We start from the raw sequence: 18561 nt of genomic DNA, 5'->3' as shown, positions 1-18561 counted from the left end.
TGTTTTGCTGTTATGACAGAGGCTCTCATATGTTCTCAGTCTGCTACTTATGTTCCCAATCTGTAAGATGAGCACACGGAGAAAATACAGACACCATTCAGCTCTGGGGGCGTCCGTCCTCATCCTCAGGCTGTGCTCGCTGGGCATGCAGAGAAGTGCCCCTTTCAGCTGGTCAGAATTCGTTTCTATAATGGAATTTCCCTCCAGGAAAAGGGAGTTCACAGTGATATTTGTAAATGTATTTGGAAAAGAAAATCAATATATTAATTTAAGCACTTTTTCCTCGTGTGTTCTATTACAATCTTCTTTTCTGGGGAGTGTTTGAAGACGTAGGCAATAACAGACAAAAGACTCCATTCATTGAGAAATCTCATTAGAGGCAGGATTTGTTAATTATCTACAAAATAAATAATTGCCATGGATAATTAAGGTCATTCTGACAACAACACCAGTTGGTTTGTGCTCCCAGGGACGGCACAGGTGAGGGCTGCTCCCACTCGGAGCACCTGGATTCATTGGGGTGCAGGGCGTCAGGACTGGGAGCACGTCATGGTTTTGTGGTTTTGAAAACCAAACATCACAGAACCACGGCAGAGCAGCTGCTCAGCTCCTCCCCAGGAGCCCCAAAGGTTGGGGTGGGATTTTGCCCATCCTGCAGCTCGCTGGCCGAGCACCCGGCGCTGCCATCACTGCCATCACTACCGTGCTTGGGACACAGCGGGGTTCTCAAAAAGCCGTTTCTCTGGCTTTGTTGTTTCCCTCACCTCGTGGGTCATCAGAATCCAAGCAGCAAGGCTTGTTTTGTGGCTGTTTTTGTTGTTTTTGTCCCAATAATTTACCATCCCTCGTACTTATTCTGCTTTCGAGAGTCACTCTGCACTGCAGAAGGGAATGCAATGGGCTCCTTACATAAATGTGTCTCTCTGCTCCAGATTTCTTAAAGATCTCATTCTCTGGAGTTGGTAAAAGCCATTTTATTTAAATAGTGTAAATAGATGGGTATTAAAGGTGATGCCTGGTTGCTGAAGAATAGACAGGGGTTGGACGTGGGGCTCTGAATGGGAAATGCATCCCTAGCTTGGATCCAAGAACACGTAATGAATGAAATACATTCTCCTTCAGCAAAACCGCCAAGCTATCGAGAGCATTTCTCATGCTCATTAACACTGGACTTTTAGAACCCGATAAGAATGCAATATAAAATCAAACAGCCCCTAAAGACTGCGAGATTATATGTAATGCTCTCCTATCACCAGCCCCTGAGTGCTTGGCAGGAGAAATGGTGACATTTACTAATCAGTACCCTCTCTTATTTGTCTTGGCTGAAAGTCTCAAGTCCTCAGCTTATTGAAGTTATTTCAAACGCTCTCCATTAGATTCTGTTTAACTTCCTGGTGTTTGCAGTTGAACTTGATGGCGATGTCATGGAGGAGCTGTGTCTAAAACGTTGCGATGCCACGTATGTAAATTGCAGGCTTATTTTCTCTCTTGCAGACTTTGTTCTCCAGCACATTCTCAATGCTTGGCATTCACTCTTTTCACCATTTACTCCCCTGGCATTGCCCTACTCGCAGCGCCCAGAAGCCGATTCGTGTCTGAGGTGCAGCTCAGGACGTCCCATTCCCTGATCTCCCTCCGGAATAACCTGTAACGATTCACCTCAGTGCGCTGCAGTTTGTTCTCCTGCAAGTCAGCAAACAGAGCGGTTCCTTTGCGCAGCCCCACGCGACACGAGGGCAGAGCTGATCAGAGCTGCTCCCTGCGATGGCCAGAAATTTTGGGCCACTGATCACTGTTGGGATCGAGCATTTGCTGTCCCGTGCCAGATCACCTTTTTGTTCAGACTTTCCACTGAAAAATAAATGGTTATAAAACGGTCTGTGCAGTGCATACCAGGGCTCTGCAGACTGTTACTGGTCCGCAAACCACAGTTTGGCTGCTCCACAGTGTTCCCAATTGTGCTGGGGTTGCCCTTAGCACTGAATGCCTGGTTTATTCTTTATCCTCCTTCCAGCCCGTGGCTCGCTGCGTGCCAGGCAGGGCCGTGCTCTTCATCCTCCTTGCTCACCAGCCAGGAAAGGAAATTCTTCCTCTCTGAGCGGAGCTTTCCTCCCTTTCCTCTTAATTCCAGGCACATTCGCTGCAAATTCCCAAGACAGGATATTGAAAATTTCCTCAAGTGAATAGTGTTTCACCAGTTTATTTACTACAGAAAATACCAGATTTTGTCAGTTTCGGGGCCAGAAAGTGCTCTAAAGTCTCTGTATTTTTAAAATACGGTAAACAGAAAAAAAGATTGGAAGTGCTGGAATGGATTTTTGCTGCAGCACCTGAAGGCAAAGCTGGGCAGCTCACAGAAATCCTTGCTCATCCTCCTTGCTCTGTATGGCCAGGTTCATTCTTTGCTGTTAAGGGAGTGATGGGGCAGCTCCCAGCTTGGAACCAAAGGGCAGTAAGGAAATAATGGCAGTTTGCTTCCTGGGACAGTGAGGGACCAATGGAAATCTGCTTCCTGGCAATCCAGGGTTGGGTTTGTGTGGATTCCACGTGCATTTTCTTTAATGCAGTGTTCCTGTGGTCCTTCAGTCTGCTTCCAGCACAGCATCACTATGCTTTCTGCTCAAGGCACTTGGCCTACAGTAGTATTTATAACTTCTGCTCCGTTTGGGGGTCTCAGGATGGCAGTGTTTTAAAGGCATTCCTAGCTGAGCAGTGTTATGTTTGTAGTGGCAAAGCTGTCAAGTATCAAAAATGGGCATTAATCACAACAGTCTTGAAGGGACATCAGGAGGCTCAGGTGAAAAGTGTCTGTATAGGAATGTAAAAAAAAAAAAGGATGTGTAAACTGAAGGTGGTAATGCTTACACAGAAGCATCTGGATTAAAATGAATATGAAATCAGCTCATTGCCAGCCAGTCAAATGATGTTGGTGAACTGGATCGACTCCCTTAATGCTCCTTGCACAGGGAATTGCAGCTCCCGAAGCTTGGCGTTGCACGTAGCATTCATGCAGAGGAGGGAATCGCTATTTCCATTTGTATTTCAGGACCCAGTAGCTTTGGAGACAATAAATCAGACTCTGAATTATTCCAATGCATTGGATGGAGTGGCTCTGCAGTCTGTCAGGGCAGAAGGCTGAGAGTTTTGCCTGATTTTCCAGATGACTTCAAGCAGCTCAGCCCTTGGCACTCACTTTATGAGCTTTTTGAGTGGATATCTTTCTTCTACAGAATTCAGAGCTGTTTCCTTGCTTATTTTTGCTTAAAAGTTGGTATATGCACTAGAGCCGATTTTGTGTTGGTCCCAATGGTGCCATTTGGAAGATCTGTGCTATGAAGGGCAACGAATGCCTTTGGTTGATGACGTATCTAAAGGAACTGATATCAGCAGGTGCCACGAAGGAGCAGCAAGGCTTTGATGACCCGGTTGTACGCTGGGGAGGGCCTTTATAGGTGATGCCAGACTTCTTGCAGGAGCTGGGAAAGCAGCAGCTGCTGTGACAGCGATGCCTTTTGCACGGATCAGCTTTCTGGTTTCACTTTGAAATTGGCAAATGGATTGTTATGAGAATAGTTAATAAATAAACAACTCTTCTCTGCTTGTGCGTCTGCAGCCGGCAGAGCTGTCAGTGCAGAGCAGGTCAGCTCCTCGCTGCAGGATTTGGTGGTGCAGTGAGCAGCGGGTTGTGCGTCTCAGGCAAAGAGTGGCAGCGAACAACACATCACACATCACAGCTTTTCTCCACTTCCTTATTCAGGTTTGTAAAACTGCCCTCAGGTGCCAGGAGAGGAGAATGTTAGCGAGGGACTCAGTAAGGCCAGACAGTTGGGCACGATGCTGTACAGGTTGGGTGTGTTAGAGCTGAATGAGCCAACGCATCCCGCTGGAGGGTCAGATGACAACGAAGAGCCAGTCACTGAAAGAAGTGCTGCTATCCACATGCCAGCTTTGCGCTACCATCGGGCTTCCTCTTGCATTTCCAGCTTGGTACAAACATGGAAATACTGCTAACATCCCCAGCTCTCAGTGGTGGAGCAGGGTTAGGCTGTGCTGAATGCATCAGGCCTATTTGAGTTCTTTTTTTAATTTTTTTTATTTTTAAATGACAGTTTATCTGAGCTCACGGAATGAATGGATAACGTTACTATTTACATAAGCTCATTGTGATCTGTCTCGGTAATGTAATCAAATTAGGGTTAACTGCAGCTGGAGAATGCCAGCTTGTAAACTGTTTTTCAAAAAGAATCACATGGTGTTACTTGACATGTTTAGTATACATTCAGGGGGCTTTGCAAAAATTATAGCACATCCCTCACCCATGTAGCTCAGGCAGGATCCCACTGCCAGCAGTGTGCAGAGCCCAGGAAATGAACGCAGGGAAGCATTGCTGCTGCACCTCCATTGGGTTCCCAAGCCTTAGCAGTGCCACGCTGTATTGCTTTTGGCTGAAGTCAGCGTATCAGTGGGTAGAAAAAGGGTGCAGTGTAAATTCTGAGCACGTTTCAGAACATCTGGGTCAACTGCAAGGCTGCAGCCCACTGTACACGTCAAGCACTTTATTTAGGATTATGGCATTCAGATGAGATGAAGTCCAGCCTGAGCTAAAATTACCCAATGAGTAGATTTTCAAAGTATCTTTTGTTATTCTTATTAATAAACATCACATCTGGTACTTTCTCTCTCGTTTAATTAGGAGGTAGCGCTCAGTCCTGCTGTGTGCCCCAGGTTCTGCTGCTGCAGAGCTCTCCCTTCAGCCTCTGTTTTCAAACTGTTTTCATTCCAAACTGGGAATGCAGAACGAGGAGCTTGAACTTCCCTCCCGAACCACCCAGGAGGGCTTCTGAAGGCTGTCAGAACCTGGTGATGGTTGGGCAGCATCCCTGCCCCAAGGTGCCCATCCTGCCAGCTTCTTCTGGGCACATCACCAAGCAGCGTTCAGATGCACAGCCACGATGCTGTGCTGCAGAAGGACGATTTTTGAACGTGTCCAAAGTACTTTTTGCAGATTTTTTTTGTTCTCCAAGAATTTCAAAATTTGAGATCTGCTCTGAATTGAAGGGGAAAAAAACAATTTGCTTTGAGAGCCCATAACTTGCCCAATGAGCACAGATCTCTCCAAACCAACAAAAGGAAGCTTGTGTTGGCATTTAGATCCAGACTCAGGAATTCCTGACTCTTAAGCCTGTTTATACAGGACTACACCACAGCCCAATTTGCACTTCATTTCAGCGTGGTTTTTTTTTTTTCTTCCCCCCATCCACATTTATGGGCATGTTGAACGGGTGGATTATGCACTCTGAATGCACGTAATTAACCAATTGTGTTTAAAGGTGTTTTGTGTATAATAATTACAGTTGAGGTGTCTTGGTCTGGGGGCAGCTGTGGTGGCTGTGGGTCCTTCAGCACAGCCAGCTGTGGGCAGGGCTCTGCCATGGCTCTCAAAGGGCTTCCAGTATCCACCAGCTCCCAGAGAGGGGCTGGGGATGCTCCAAGGCCACCAGCCCTTCCCACAGTGCAGTGACATGCATGGTGTCATTCATGTCATGGGTGTCATTCGCCGTCCCATGGAGGTGTTCCAACCTTCCAACCTGTGCACTGCACACACGAGCTCATGAGCACGTGGGATTTTATTGCTCTGCCGTTCACCTCTTGGTCCTATTTGCTCTCAGCTGCTTTCCAAACCACAATTTCAGTATCTATTAGAGCTGTTGTAAAGCACAGAATGCTTTAGGATTCCCACTATTTAAAACACGGTGATGTTATTCCAGCTGAGCTCGGAGGCGTTTGCCAACATTTCTGAAGCCTGTCAGTTCAGTCCATCCCACCTGGACGTGGCCACAGGCAGCCCCATGCCAGCCTCTGAGCCACCAACTGCAACGGCTATGCACCTGAGAGCTGTGGCCCTTATGTAATAACAGTAATAATTGTAATAATAATAATAATAATCTGTATTATTCTATAATATTCTTAGCTGCAATCCAACTTCACTTTTTTCCTTTTCTTTCTCTCACAGCAAATACTGACTGATCCTGAGGTGACCTCCCAGGAGGGCAGTATAAAGAAGGTAGGACATGGCTCGATTTTATGCAATTTCTATTACTGCCTGGCTTTGAAATACACCCAGTTTCTTTTTTTCTGCTCGTAATTTTGAACCATGCATCGCAATAATTGTCCTAAAACCTTTCCAGTGTTTGCTCTTGCTCCTTTGGATTACATCTTGTGGTTCTATTGGCACATTCTTCTGTCTTCTTGTGATTCCAGCGTTTATGAAAAGGAAAATAGTAGTGTGAAGTGTTTCTTGATTCAGCTGCAATGTGAACAACTGCGAGTCCAAATCTTAAAACCTCATTTACCTCTTTTCCAGTCAAAGAAAATGTTGGTCCTTTGTTAAAAGTGCTAAATGTTTAGAGGTCACCTCACCACGTAAATGTGGCTTACGGAAAGGCCCAGGGAATAGGAGTAGATCTGTGAAAGGATAACATTTAGCGAGTGTGATGTATTACCAGTGCTTTTCATCACATTGTGATGCTTAAACTGTAATAGTGACCAGAGAAAAACGTGTTCCAAATGCGGCCCAGCTGTGTCAGTCTCTGTGCAGTGGCTGCAGGGCAGCTCAGCTCTCCATGTTTCAGTAGCCAGCCCTCTATTTGGCTTTGGGTTGTTCCCAGGAACGTGGGGATGATTCCCTGCACGGCCGTCTGTGGGGCAGCACTTGTTGTGTTTGCTTACGGCTGCTGGATGTCCATCGAGGCGACGTGTCTTTGCTGAAACATGGAATTAACTGGAATTCTTTTCAGATGCTATGGTCTTACATTGGCTATTTGCAGCCGTGTTCATAAAATATTGGGGTTTTATTTTGGAGAGGGAGGTGTGTTACATGGGAAACTGCAACAACTGCCTTTTCCATTCACCCTCTTACGCCATCTTCAATACTGAAAGTTAAAAGGAAGCACAGCACGGTGGAATGTAATACCTGTCAGTATCTCCAAAGTTTGGGAGCAGATGCTGGGACCCACGGCCATTGCTGGGCCTCTCACTGGTTTGAGAAAAACAAGCTCTTATTTTCGGGGCTCTCACCATGCAATGTCCTGTGACCACGCAGTGACCTCGCAGCAGCCCTGTCGCAACGCCGCTGAACTTTTTACCTTGTTCCTCCCCATAACTCACTGGGTGTTTGTCTCTGCCTCTGTGGGATCCTTTTGTCTGGACAGACATGGTGACAAGGTGGCAGGTTCTTATTATCACCATGCACTCATCGCAGCCATGGAGGGAATTCTCCATGCCCGGACTGCTTGGTTGTTCTTTCTCAGTCCTTAATTACGATATCACTGATGAATTGTGCTTCCCCTCTTTGCTGAATCTCCATTACCCCAGAGTGAGCAGGCTTTGTATGGGACGGGGGTAGGAGGAAACATTGAACTGGCATCCGTATGTCTTGGATACGTGTTTTTGTGTTTAAGCTCCATTATGTTATTTCCATTGCAAAACCTACAGGTCTTGAACAGCACCTTGTCCTTCATTGTTTTCCTGGGCAGCAGGTATGAAGGTGGACAATTATGACATTGGACTGAGGGGGGAGCATTTCCCCTCCACTGCTGTCTCTAAATGCTGTGTAGAGAAGCTCTAGTGGGAGTTTATGAGGTGATAAATTTACTGAAGGATGGGCAGTAGGGCTTTACAGCTGGGGTAAAAAAGGTCAAAGCGGTAAGGTAAAGAGTTCAAGTCTAAACTTTATAGCTTGTGACAAGACTACTGCTGGACAGCTTTGCAGTCGGGGAAAAAAATGAAAAACAAAGAATGAAAACCCACTCTGTACCATTGTGGAGGTGTCTCAGGATGGTTTGTTAGCACTCCTGGCTACACAGCATGATGCTCCAGTGGCACAAAACCTCCTGGGAGGAGATTTCCCATCCCAGCATCCCTGAACCATTCAGCTGCCACATCCCTGATGGAGGCACAGCAGCTGATGTGTGAGCTCAGTTTATTCCTGCTCTCTCGGAGGTGGGTGGGTGGTGGGAAGGGGATGCACAGAGCAGTGGGTGCAGAGCAGGAGTCGGAGCTGGAGCCAAGATGGGGCTGTGATCCCGGCGCTCACTGGGCTGACTGCTGTTTGTGGGCTGAGAATGGGGCGTAGCAAGGGCTAGGGGGAGAAAAATGCTGTATTGCACAGTAAAGCAGACCTTTGGGCCTGGGAGAAAAACAGAACTCGCCGTTTCCAGCGTTTTCCAGCTGGTGTCAGGGCTATTTGTGCCAGCACAGCTAACAGCACAGACCTGCAGTGGCGGTGGTTGTTTGCCTCGCTGGAATTAAGACTTCTAGCAATAAGGACCCCCGTGCAGGATCATTTGTCCATACCTGGAATGTACTGTGCCATAGAATAAAGCATGGCGTGCTCCTGGCCAGCTTTTCTTTTACCTGCTTGGCTTGCTGATACTGGGTTGACTTGCAAACTCTGCCTTAGCTCCCGGCCTGGTTTTTGTTTGTAAGTACCTGGCAGCGCAGGCAGTGCTGGCAGGGAGATGTGTGCTCAACGAGGGGAGCACCCACATGCACTGTGTACCTGCAGGCATCACTGTCGCTGCTCCCCGAACTCCTTTTCCAAGCCATCCTCCTGCAGGCTGTTTATTTTGCTTAGAGAGCAGCTCATACATTCCGTGACTGCATTTTCCTACGCGCCTCTGCTGCATTCAGGGCCCTGGAGCACGGGGCTGCTCCCCTTCTCCTCACTGTTGTAATGATTTCGCTTTGGGGAGGGAGAGGAAAGACTCAGCCTCATTACCAGGCTCAGCTTTGGCTGCATTCTGCTGTTCCCAGCTGTGGGTGTGGGTTGGGGTGCGCCGTGCCTCCCCCCCGAGCTGCTGTGATGGGGACGTGGGGACTTCTCCTGCAGCTCTCCATTTAGTTTCTGTTTACTTAAAGGGAATAGCCCGAGGGGCTACTGGAGAGAAAACATCTGTGGGAGATAATCTATAGAGTTATCTATCTATCACTCTTGTCGACCCTGTCTCCCTCGAGAGCAAGCTGAGAGACTTGTAATAAAAAGGCATCGCTGAAGAGGCTTTAGGGACAAATAAAGAGACATGTTAAGGGCCAGCTGAAAAAGGATAGAAGACATTATTAAAGCTCAATAGCCGTCTTATCAAAATCCAATAGGATAGGCATTTGGCAAAAGGCTTTAAATTTATTCTTTGACTTTCTGGAGAGCTTGAATTTATCCATTAACAAGAATGTATGGCGCAGGGAGCGGGAGATGCTATCGGCTTCAAAAGAGTGGGATTCAATCGGGCATTGTGACAAAAACAAGGAGCACAAACGGACGACAAAACCCATTTCTTCCCTTTGGCTGACTTCATACTTACATTGCAAAACACTCAAAGTGGGTAACATAATGCTGCTGACATTCTAAAGTGAAAGTAATTTATTCACCACCTTCGCTACTTTTCCCAAATCGCAGAGGTTTGCTTTAAAAATAACACGACTGTTAGAAACAGTGTGAGATTAGAAATCTTGACCTCCTAGAAAGCATGGAGTTGTAAACCTGGTCGGGGTGGATGGAGCTTTTATTCCTAAAACAAGAGTTAGAAAAAAGCCACCCATGTTTTGTTACTGCAGAAACGAGGAGGAGAGGTCCATAAATCTCGCCGGGTTTATTATTGTACACAGAGTGCTACAGGTCACAGGAACCATCTGATACTGCAGGAACACATTGTTCACACAGGATGATTGATTGATAATTATGATAATTTGCAAAATGATTATTTGGGTATTATAACCATCACTCGTCCCACCGGGTTGCTGTGAAGACATTTTCTATATCACAGCCGTCAGAAATGGCCTCTGGCAGCCGGGGATATGGAGGGGTCTGCTGGGCCGTCCCGCCGGGATCCGTAGGGCTGATGAATGATGACCCAGAGGAGTCAGAAATCAGACTTCAATAAGCAGTCAGGAAGGTAGTTAGGGAAGAGCAAGGGAACTGTTCACTGTCTTTTGTGCAGCAATTACCAGCGGGCCAAGCGCCCCGGGGCTCAGCGCAGCCTGTCGCAGAATCACACGCAGACATTGGCCTCCAGATTGCTGCTGGAGATGGTAAAGGTCCTGCATTTGCAGCTCTTTGCACAAAGCTGTGTTTATTTACCACTGACTCTGTGTTATGTTCACTGTGTAGAATAAAGATGGTCTAAGGCCGTTACCGGAGCTGATGTAAAAATCTAAAGTTCGCTGTTTCTGCGTCCTTCGGTTTTGTATGCTGAAGGGTGGAACCTAAAACATCAACGAATCGAATGCAAAATGCTGCAGAAGTGAATGCGGAACAGCCCTCACCCTTACCAAGAACCACTGCTTTGAAAACAGTGCTGGGAATTTGGAAAATGGCACCGGGGATTCTGAAAATAGCATTTGCTCTGCGCATTTAACTCAGCTCAGAACCGGGGAGCGTGCCTTTCCTGGCTGCCGGGGTCGAAGCTGATCCCTGCAAGCATCCCATGCTGCTGTAGCGTGGCTGCAGCTGCCATCTCCCCACGAGCCCCGAGCTGCTGTTCTGTGCGTTGTATCTCTATGAAATAAGGGCATGTTTAGCCGCCACAAACAGAGGCAGCTTTGAGTTGATTTTTATAATCTTTCCCTGAATAGGTTTGCGTCATTCCAGTAAGCCCAGAACAAAAGAGTGGACAGTGTCTGAGAGTCTTTTTTATAACATTTCTCTCTTTCCATTGTCAGCGAGCTGCTAATAAAAGAACCAGGAGTCCATTAATTCAGTGAATGAACATATAGTAAAGTCAGTTCCCTCTTGAGAACAATAATGTTGCGGTCAGCTTAGGTTTCCATGGAAACTAAGTACTTCTAAGAAGTTTGCATCCTTGATTTTGCTGAAACGAAGCATGTAAAGTGAAAAAAGGTGTGAGGAGGGCAGGGGAAAGTCGGCAAGAAACCGATGGATAAATGGCTTGGCAGGAACAGGGTCACACGTTTAATTTCTGCAGTACAGTTGTTTGGGCTGAGGGGGGTGTGTAGGAAAGAGGGGTCCCTAAAGGAGCCTGGGGTCTGTGCCCAAAAATCAGGTGGGGCTGGGGATGCTGGGGGGTCAGGTTTGTTCCGCCGGCCTCTGGAGCATCCAAGTGAAGCTGCGGCCCCACACACCCCATCCAAGTGAGCTGTTTGCACACTGGTCTGGGTGGCGTGCGTCTCTGCTGAACGGAGCACCTCTGTAAGCCAAAAGTGTCCCCATAGCTGCAGCACACACAGCTCCCACAGGTCACCTTGCCTTTCCCAGCCCACCTCCAGTACACACCCGGCGGTGCTTTGTGGCTTCATGTCTTGTTCCTCCTGCAGGAAGGCAGCACTGAACACCAGCAGGAAGGTGGGGGATTGTCAGGGTTTTGGTGCAGCCTCCCTCATTAGGGCATAACTAAGTCATTAGCTCGCTGCCGCGCCGTCACCCTGTTCTGGGCACTGACAGAACCCAATGCCCTGCACACACATTTGGTGGTGCAAAAAGCTCCCCAGCAATGCAGCGCCCACGTGAGCAAACTGTGCTGTTTTTTTGCCTGGTTTGACACCTCTCAGACTGCTTATCTATGTGCATAGAGCCACTGAATGGCTTAGGTTAGCAGGGACCCTAAACATCGTCCAGTTCCAAATGCACTGCTGTATAGGTAGAGCTCAGTGATTCCCTATTAGAAAACGCCTGCAATACCCATAGGAAACGTCACTGCTTCACGTACATTTTAATTCATTTAAATCAAGCTATGTGTTTAATTGTTTGCATACCATTGAGCACACACTCCTGTTTTGCTAATGAAACAAATGCCAAATGAAAGGCGGGCATTGATGTGCCCCTGTAAGGCGATTAGCAGGGCAGTAATATTCGGGATGATTAGGAGGCATTACAGCTCTGCTCCGAAATGCCAGAATGCCCCAGAGAGCTCCATGAATCTGCTGCCAGCCGGCCCCTGTCAGAGCTGAAGGCAGCACTGTCTGGAGCCCAAAATCAACCTCAGGAAGGTCATGTGAAAGAAAATCCTCAGTCATCAGGAAGCCCTTGGCCTCATGGCCTTTCTGACATTTTCTGACAAACCTTAAATCACCAGAGTAGACAAAACATCACAAATTTTGGAATGATGGCCTCTGGGATTTCAGAGCTGGATGCGGGGGGAAAGCCCCAGCTCTGCTGTGCTGCTGCTGCTCTGCACTTCAGGGTTGTGCTGGAGCTGCACGAGATGCTTGTGCAGGAATTGTGTGAGCTGCTGAGGCAGGAATTGCACGTGGTATTGGGGCAGGAATTGCACATGGAACTGGGGGAGGAATTACGTGAGACATTTATGCAAGGACTGCTCAGGATGTTGGGGCAGGAATTGCACTGAAGCAGGACGCTGTTCAAGCTGCTGCTGCAACACCAGAAGTGCACGGGCGTTGCTGCTGTTATTCACATCATGCCAAGGTTATGCATCAATGCTGTGAGCACAGATTACACCGAGTGGGACAGGTCTCTTGTCCAGAGTGAAATCTGGGATCGGGATTTATGCACGTGTTGCAGAAGCCAGGCGGTTCTATTATTGCAATCTGTGATCCTGAGGTGCCTGCAGCATTCTGTTCATCACTTTGTGCAGCTATTAAAGAGAATATCTGTCAGGTGGGAGGGCTATTAGAGGTGTGCTGCTAAAAAGAAACACCTGGGCAGTACCAGGGAAGGGAAGGGACTGGACTGGATGCTTGCTCAGGAGTTTGGATGCATCTCTGCGAACCTCTTTGGTTGAACCTCTGTTCAACATAGATGAAATCCTTACACGTGACATTTAAAGAAATTGATTCCTCCTAATTCCTGGACTGGAAATACCCAAGAAATAGGTTTCCTTGTTGTGTTTTCTCTGTTCTGCTTCTAGCCTGAAACCATCGGAAGCTTATGTGCATAAATAATGAGAAAAGGGCCTAATGGAGATTTTCTTTTCCTCCGAAAGTTCAGAAATGCTGGGGAGCTGGCTGAGGCTTTGAAGGTGTTTTCTGTCTTCTGGGGTTTCGTAGGATGAAGTAGCAAAGGCTTTCCTTTCAGTTGATCTAAATGGGCCATTCCAGAGCCAGCAGAACCAGGACCGTGGATGTCAGCACACAGGGCTGGGGTGCATTGGAGGTCAGCTAGGAAATGAGTGGCAAATATTACAGATGCCTCCATATGCAGTGATTTGTTCCAAGCAGAAATAGATAATACCAATAGCCCTCCCGGGTGTTTGCACAGCCAGGGCTTGCTTTGTTAGCAGCCCTTCTTCCCCTGCTGGGTTTGTGCTCACATAAAGCAGCTCACCTGCATTTGTGGGCTTACCCCGTGCTCCCCCTCGCCGTGCTAACACAGCACAGCAAATATTTGTCTGATTTTTCCTTTCAGTGTCTACCTAAATGAATAACCATTTCCTTAAGACAAAGGCAGAGGGGTCTGGGGGGAATGCTGAGCATCCCAATTCATGGGCCCAGCTGCTGAGGCAACGCACTGGGCAGTGCACAGCTCACTCCAGGTATGGGCAGTGAATGCTCTGCCTTCAACTCTGGACTTTTTTTTTTTGCTGTTCTTTAACGGTGTGTGGTGAGTTTTGCACTCTTTGTTTTGGGTATTCCTTCCTGGTCAACTTTTCTCTCAGTGTTTGAGTGGATTTGGTGCTCAGGAGAGCTGGCAGGTGAGGAGAAGTCGGTTGGAAGGGCTGGAAGTGACCTCCTAAGATCCTATCGAGCCTTTGTAACTGTAAGCCAAGCTCCTAAATTAATGTAACGAGGAGGGAAAGCAGGGATGATAGAATATGGAACAACAGGTGCAATTGGGGATGGCAAATTAAGGCTGAAATGTATGGCGCTGCTGTTGGGAAGGCTTAATGTATCAACATCTTTTTTTTTTTGTTGTTTCAACATGGAAGTTTCTTTGTCCTTCAGGCTGACATTGCTGAGTTTCTATGTATCATTGCAATGGGTGGAAACATCCTTTAGCTGCCAGACAGCACTTACCGATAAGCCGGCCAATTAATAATGTTGATTTGAAAAGAGCAAGAATAGGTGAGAAAGCAAAGTCCTTTGGTAAGTCATATTTGCACAGCATTAGGAGTCCCCTTTTACCTGATCCAGTAAACATGGTATTAGGAACTCTGCGCTATTGAAAAGTTGAGAGACCATAATGATACGTGTAACTGATAATTGCCACTCCTAACTATTCAGCACCCACTTATCGTGCCTTTTGTACATACGTGCCTTTGAAACAGACAGCTTATGGCACATGTATTTCTCCTTCCTAAATACTGACGGGGCGATTCCTCTCTCTGCTGCGTTGGCCTGTTTTATCACAGAGGCGAAGGCGAAAGGAGCAGCACTGCCTGCAGAGCTGCTGCCTTTGGCACTCAGCAAAGTAGAGTCTGATGGGAACGAAAGGCTCCGGGACTCAGAAGCAAACAGAAAGTGGTGACTGTGCTGTAACAACTCCACCACGTTGTGGCTTTGGTCTGTGAGTGCGGAGCAGCAGGAATAGCAGAGGCCTGCAGGGATGGCACGGCGCTCACAGCACTGAGCTGTGGCTTTGGCGTGAGCCTGGTCACCGTGCACGAGATGGGAAGTGAGTCTTGGAAAGGTGATGCTATTTGGACACTTTGCAGTGTTGCTGCCTTCAGCAAATTAACGTTATCAGTTGCTGCCTAAGTTCACGTTGATGGCATTAGAACTTATCTGTGCTTCTGGCCGGAGAATGGACTTTGGATGCTGCTGTGATCTCCTGCAATGAGCACCTTGCAGTCCTCGCACTGCTGCTCTGTTGCCTTCCTCAAACCCACCGTGTGCAGAAGGGCTCACCAGCATCCAGCAAGGCCGGGGCAGAACCCGCCTCGACCACCACCAATGTATATTAAATATCTGTCCTTTGCCTTGAGAAAGTGCCTGACTGTAGATGAAAAGAAATGCACTTCATATTTCAGCTGATAATGAGAAGTTAATAAAATTGGGATTTTGAGCAATGCAGGACCTCTGACATCTTAATCTTTATTAAAGAGACTTAAACTACCCGGAGCTGCTGGTGCTGACTGGCACAGCCAGACCCGAGGAACACCAGGAGGACTGGGCAAATGAGCTGTTAAACAACTCTTCCTAATCCATCAGGGAGAAACAATAAGTGCTGGAAACATCTATTTACCATGCATCAATCACGCGTACCTAAGCAATTTCTAAGTAATTATACTTCTGTTATGCAGCTCCTGAGATGACTGGTCTGAGTGAGACGTTTGCTTTATTAAAACCAAAAACCTGACTTTGGTTGACATACTGAATGTTGTTTCACATTCTGACAGAGCAGTAATTTTTTTGGACATAAACTCTACTAATTGTGGTGTTAAAATCCTATCTGGAATTCAAACAGCGACATTTTTTACCTCTCCAAAGCTTCACAAAAGGAAGGTTTTGTATTTTTCAAGTGGCCAAGATGTTATCTGCTGAATTTTGCCAGGTCGGAGCGTTTGGAGCGAGCAGCTCCCCAAAATGTGTAATTTCAGTAGGCAGAAATTGGGAAGACAGTGCTTTGGTGGGTGGAATAATAACTGATTTTTGATACAGTAAAAGCTCAGAGCCTGTACTTCTTTTTCTTTCTTTGCTCTTTCTTTCCTCAGTCTTTCCTCTTTCTTTCCTCTTTCCTTCCTCATTCTTTCCTCTTTCTTTCCTCCCTCCTTCCTCCTTCCTTCCTTCCTTCCTTCCTTCCTTCCTTCTCTCTTTCCTTCCTCTTCTATCTTCTCCCTTTCCCCCTGCCTTTCTTCCTTCTCTCTTTTCCTCTTTCTTTTTCTCCTTCCTTCCCTTCCTGCTCACTGCCATACAAAGACATCCACGAGGTGCAGGCAGGGATGCATTCTGTAACAGCCTCGGTCGTTCTCCCGAGCAGCACAAGCAGCGCACACCTTTCTGCTCCTATTGCTATTGCTGAAAACAGGAGCATTTGGCTTATATTTTTCCCTGCCAAGATCACATTGTACACGACTAAACGAATTAATGAAGAGCAATTTATATCTTCGTGCAGCCAGACAAGGATGGTGCCTTGTGCCTTGTTGACCTTTGGCGCTGGAAGATTGCGGCGTTGTAAAAACATATATATGTGTGCTCAACAAGCCCATCATTGTGTGGGGCTTTGAAATGTCGTTTTCTAATCCACTCAGAGAAAGGGGAGGGATGGAGTCTTTGTCAGTATCCAAGCAATTAGGATAATTAAAAAAGAAAGCTTATTGGGTAAACATGCTCTTAGATTGTGACCTCTTAATTAATGGACTACAGGGAGAAATTACAGCAGTGGCAAGATAATTAACACATGCATTTAAAAGGAACTGTTAGACAAGGGTATTATAGGATAGTAGGACACAGATTTGAATCACCCAAGGACTACGGAGGTGAACAAACACAGTTGAACAAGACAAGATTTGCATGTGTGAGTGCCCGGCACACAAGAGGAACAGATGAGGTTAACTTCGTTATCACCAAGGCGGCTCTCGCGGTAACGCGTTGCCTTCAGCCGTGTTCTGCAGCTCCGTGCCGGCTTCTGTGAGATCTGTTTAGGGCCGAATCCTGCCCCAGACACGTGCTGACCTTTCGTGGTGATCTGAGCTCTGTGCTGCTGCGGGGCACCTTGTGCTGGCGGCCGCCTCAGTTGCTCTCCCCGATTCCGACCACATTACGATTCTGCTTTCCTGATTCTGACGTTCTATGAGTAATTTCAGCAAATATTTTTAAAGCTCTGTCAGTCATTAAAAAAGAAACAAAGTTTAAGAACCGATTTTTTTTCTGTTTAGAACCGTCCTGCGCTTAGGGAGGCAGAAGAAATCTTACTGCAGGCTGCTCCTGCTTTAAGACACCATCAGCTCTGTACTGTGATGGGTATCAGTGTGTTCGTCTTCCTTTCTCCATGCTGGGCTGGCTGGGACCCCCTGCACCCACGGCAGCTGCAGGAGCCGTGCCAGGTGCCTGCGTGTGTTTGTTCAGGGGGGATTCCTCAGGCTGTGTTGTCGCATGGGCACTCACCTGCACCCAGCACAGCAGGAACTGTGCTTGGTTAGCAGCCCTGCAGTAACTGCACTCTTCAGACTGCTCCATCACTGTGTGTGCCTGGCTGGTGAGGAGCTGCCTTGAAAGCAGCAGCAGGCTGGCCCAGCCCTGCCTGCACACCAGCCCCACACTGTGATGGCCCAGGGATGCTCCTCGGGCGGGTGGTGCTCCCTGCAGAGCCGCTGCTGCTCTGTCTCTCCCCAGAAGATCCCTTCGAAACCGATGTATAAAAGAACAAAGTGCAGAGAAGTGTGAAACAAAAGTGACCTGTGCCAGGAGCCCAGAGCCCGTGCCATGCCTGCATGCAGCCTGCAAGGCTCCCGGTGCTGCGGAACAAAGCGGGCTCAGCGCGGCCCCTGAGCCCCAGCATCCCTCTTTTGTCTGAGCTCAGCCGTCCCCACACGGCGCTCGTCCTACCTGGAACATTACAGATGCAAGCAGACAGAAAAATAAAAGCTTTATGAATGTCTGATTAGTGACTCGGGCCCCAAATTTTTAACTAATTGAGTACATTAAATAGTATGTCTCTGAAAGACTCGCACAAGACACTTTTCAAGGCTTCTTTAATAAAAATTCTATTTGGGATTTGACCATAATGGCTATCCTTGCTTGCCAAAACATGACTTCTTAGCAGGTGACTTTCATCAAGTACATCTGAAATAGTACCTAAATGAATTAGCAATAAAATGGACTTAGGCCTAGCAGTAGGAGCCTCCATTAATCTTGGGTTAATCACTAAAGAGATGCCATTCACTTTTCTTAAGAAGTCACATTTTTCTCCCCTTGCTGGCGACCAGATTTCATAAAGTAACATATTTCTAATGAAAGGGCTCTGCTTGAATTAAAACCCCGAAGGTTTATGCAGATTTTAGTTTTGATTACTGCTGGCATGGGCTCTTAGCAGACTCCGGAAGGTAGGTCCGCAGTGAAAGAGTCCCAGCATGCAGTTCATAATATTCTTTGAAATAAAATAGTGCACTTGTACTTAGTGGCTTTAATCAGCTCTGACTTTTGATAGTCAAACAATAGCTAATTACAGTAACACCTGCCTTCTAAGTCATGTCATGTAGGTTATTGCCAACAAGAGACCTTGTATCTTAGCTGCGTGATTATTATAGAGTCTAAAACCTATCTGTTGAAAAAGGAGGGGGGAGAAGAACCGACTTCGGTAGCCATTATACGTGATTTTATTGTCTGGTGCATTTCTGGCTTTTCCGTTTGCAGTTTTCCATCTCTGAAAAGCAAAGAGTTGGTGTTCAGGGCCAGACTGCAGATCTGAGTTTCAAGAAAGATTCATAAGGAAAGCAGGGATGAATGATGCTGAGCACACAGTCCTGAGCAGATCTGGATATCTCCCAGTTTATAGTGTATATATATATATATATAAAGATAGAATTAAATGCACTGCGAGTTGTTTGTGTCATCCAATCTCTGGCATGTGGAGCAAGACTGTATTTCTCTGGCATTAAATGGAAGAGCAGGAGGGGGCAGAGGGCCCATTTATTGCAACCTTCCTCCAATTTT

General features: G+C 47.1%; 1 protein-coding gene across 4 annotated transcripts in view; it reads left to right on the top strand.

Moving 5' to 3' along the window:
• The window catches only part of PRDM16 (PR/SET domain 16), a 212125-nt gene that overhangs the window by 119624 nt on the left and 73940 nt on the right, over window positions 1–18561 (top strand). For all 4 annotated transcript variants that reach the window (XM_048967893.1, XM_048967892.1, XM_048967894.1 and 1 more), the window contains one exon: window positions 6014–6064. In XM_048967893.1, coding sequence (XP_048823850.1) covers window positions 6014–6064 — 51 coding nt within the window. The remainder of the gene's footprint in view (window positions 1–6013; window positions 6065–18561) is intronic.

This window comes from Lagopus muta, chromosome 21 (assembly GCF_023343835.1).
Source record: "Lagopus muta isolate bLagMut1 chromosome 21, bLagMut1 primary, whole genome shotgun sequence".
Classification (NCBI taxonomy): Eukaryota; Metazoa; Chordata; class Aves; order Galliformes; family Phasianidae; genus Lagopus; species Lagopus muta.
The sequence above is the reverse complement of the archived record's forward strand: the minus strand, read 5'-3'. Positions and strand labels throughout refer to the sequence as shown.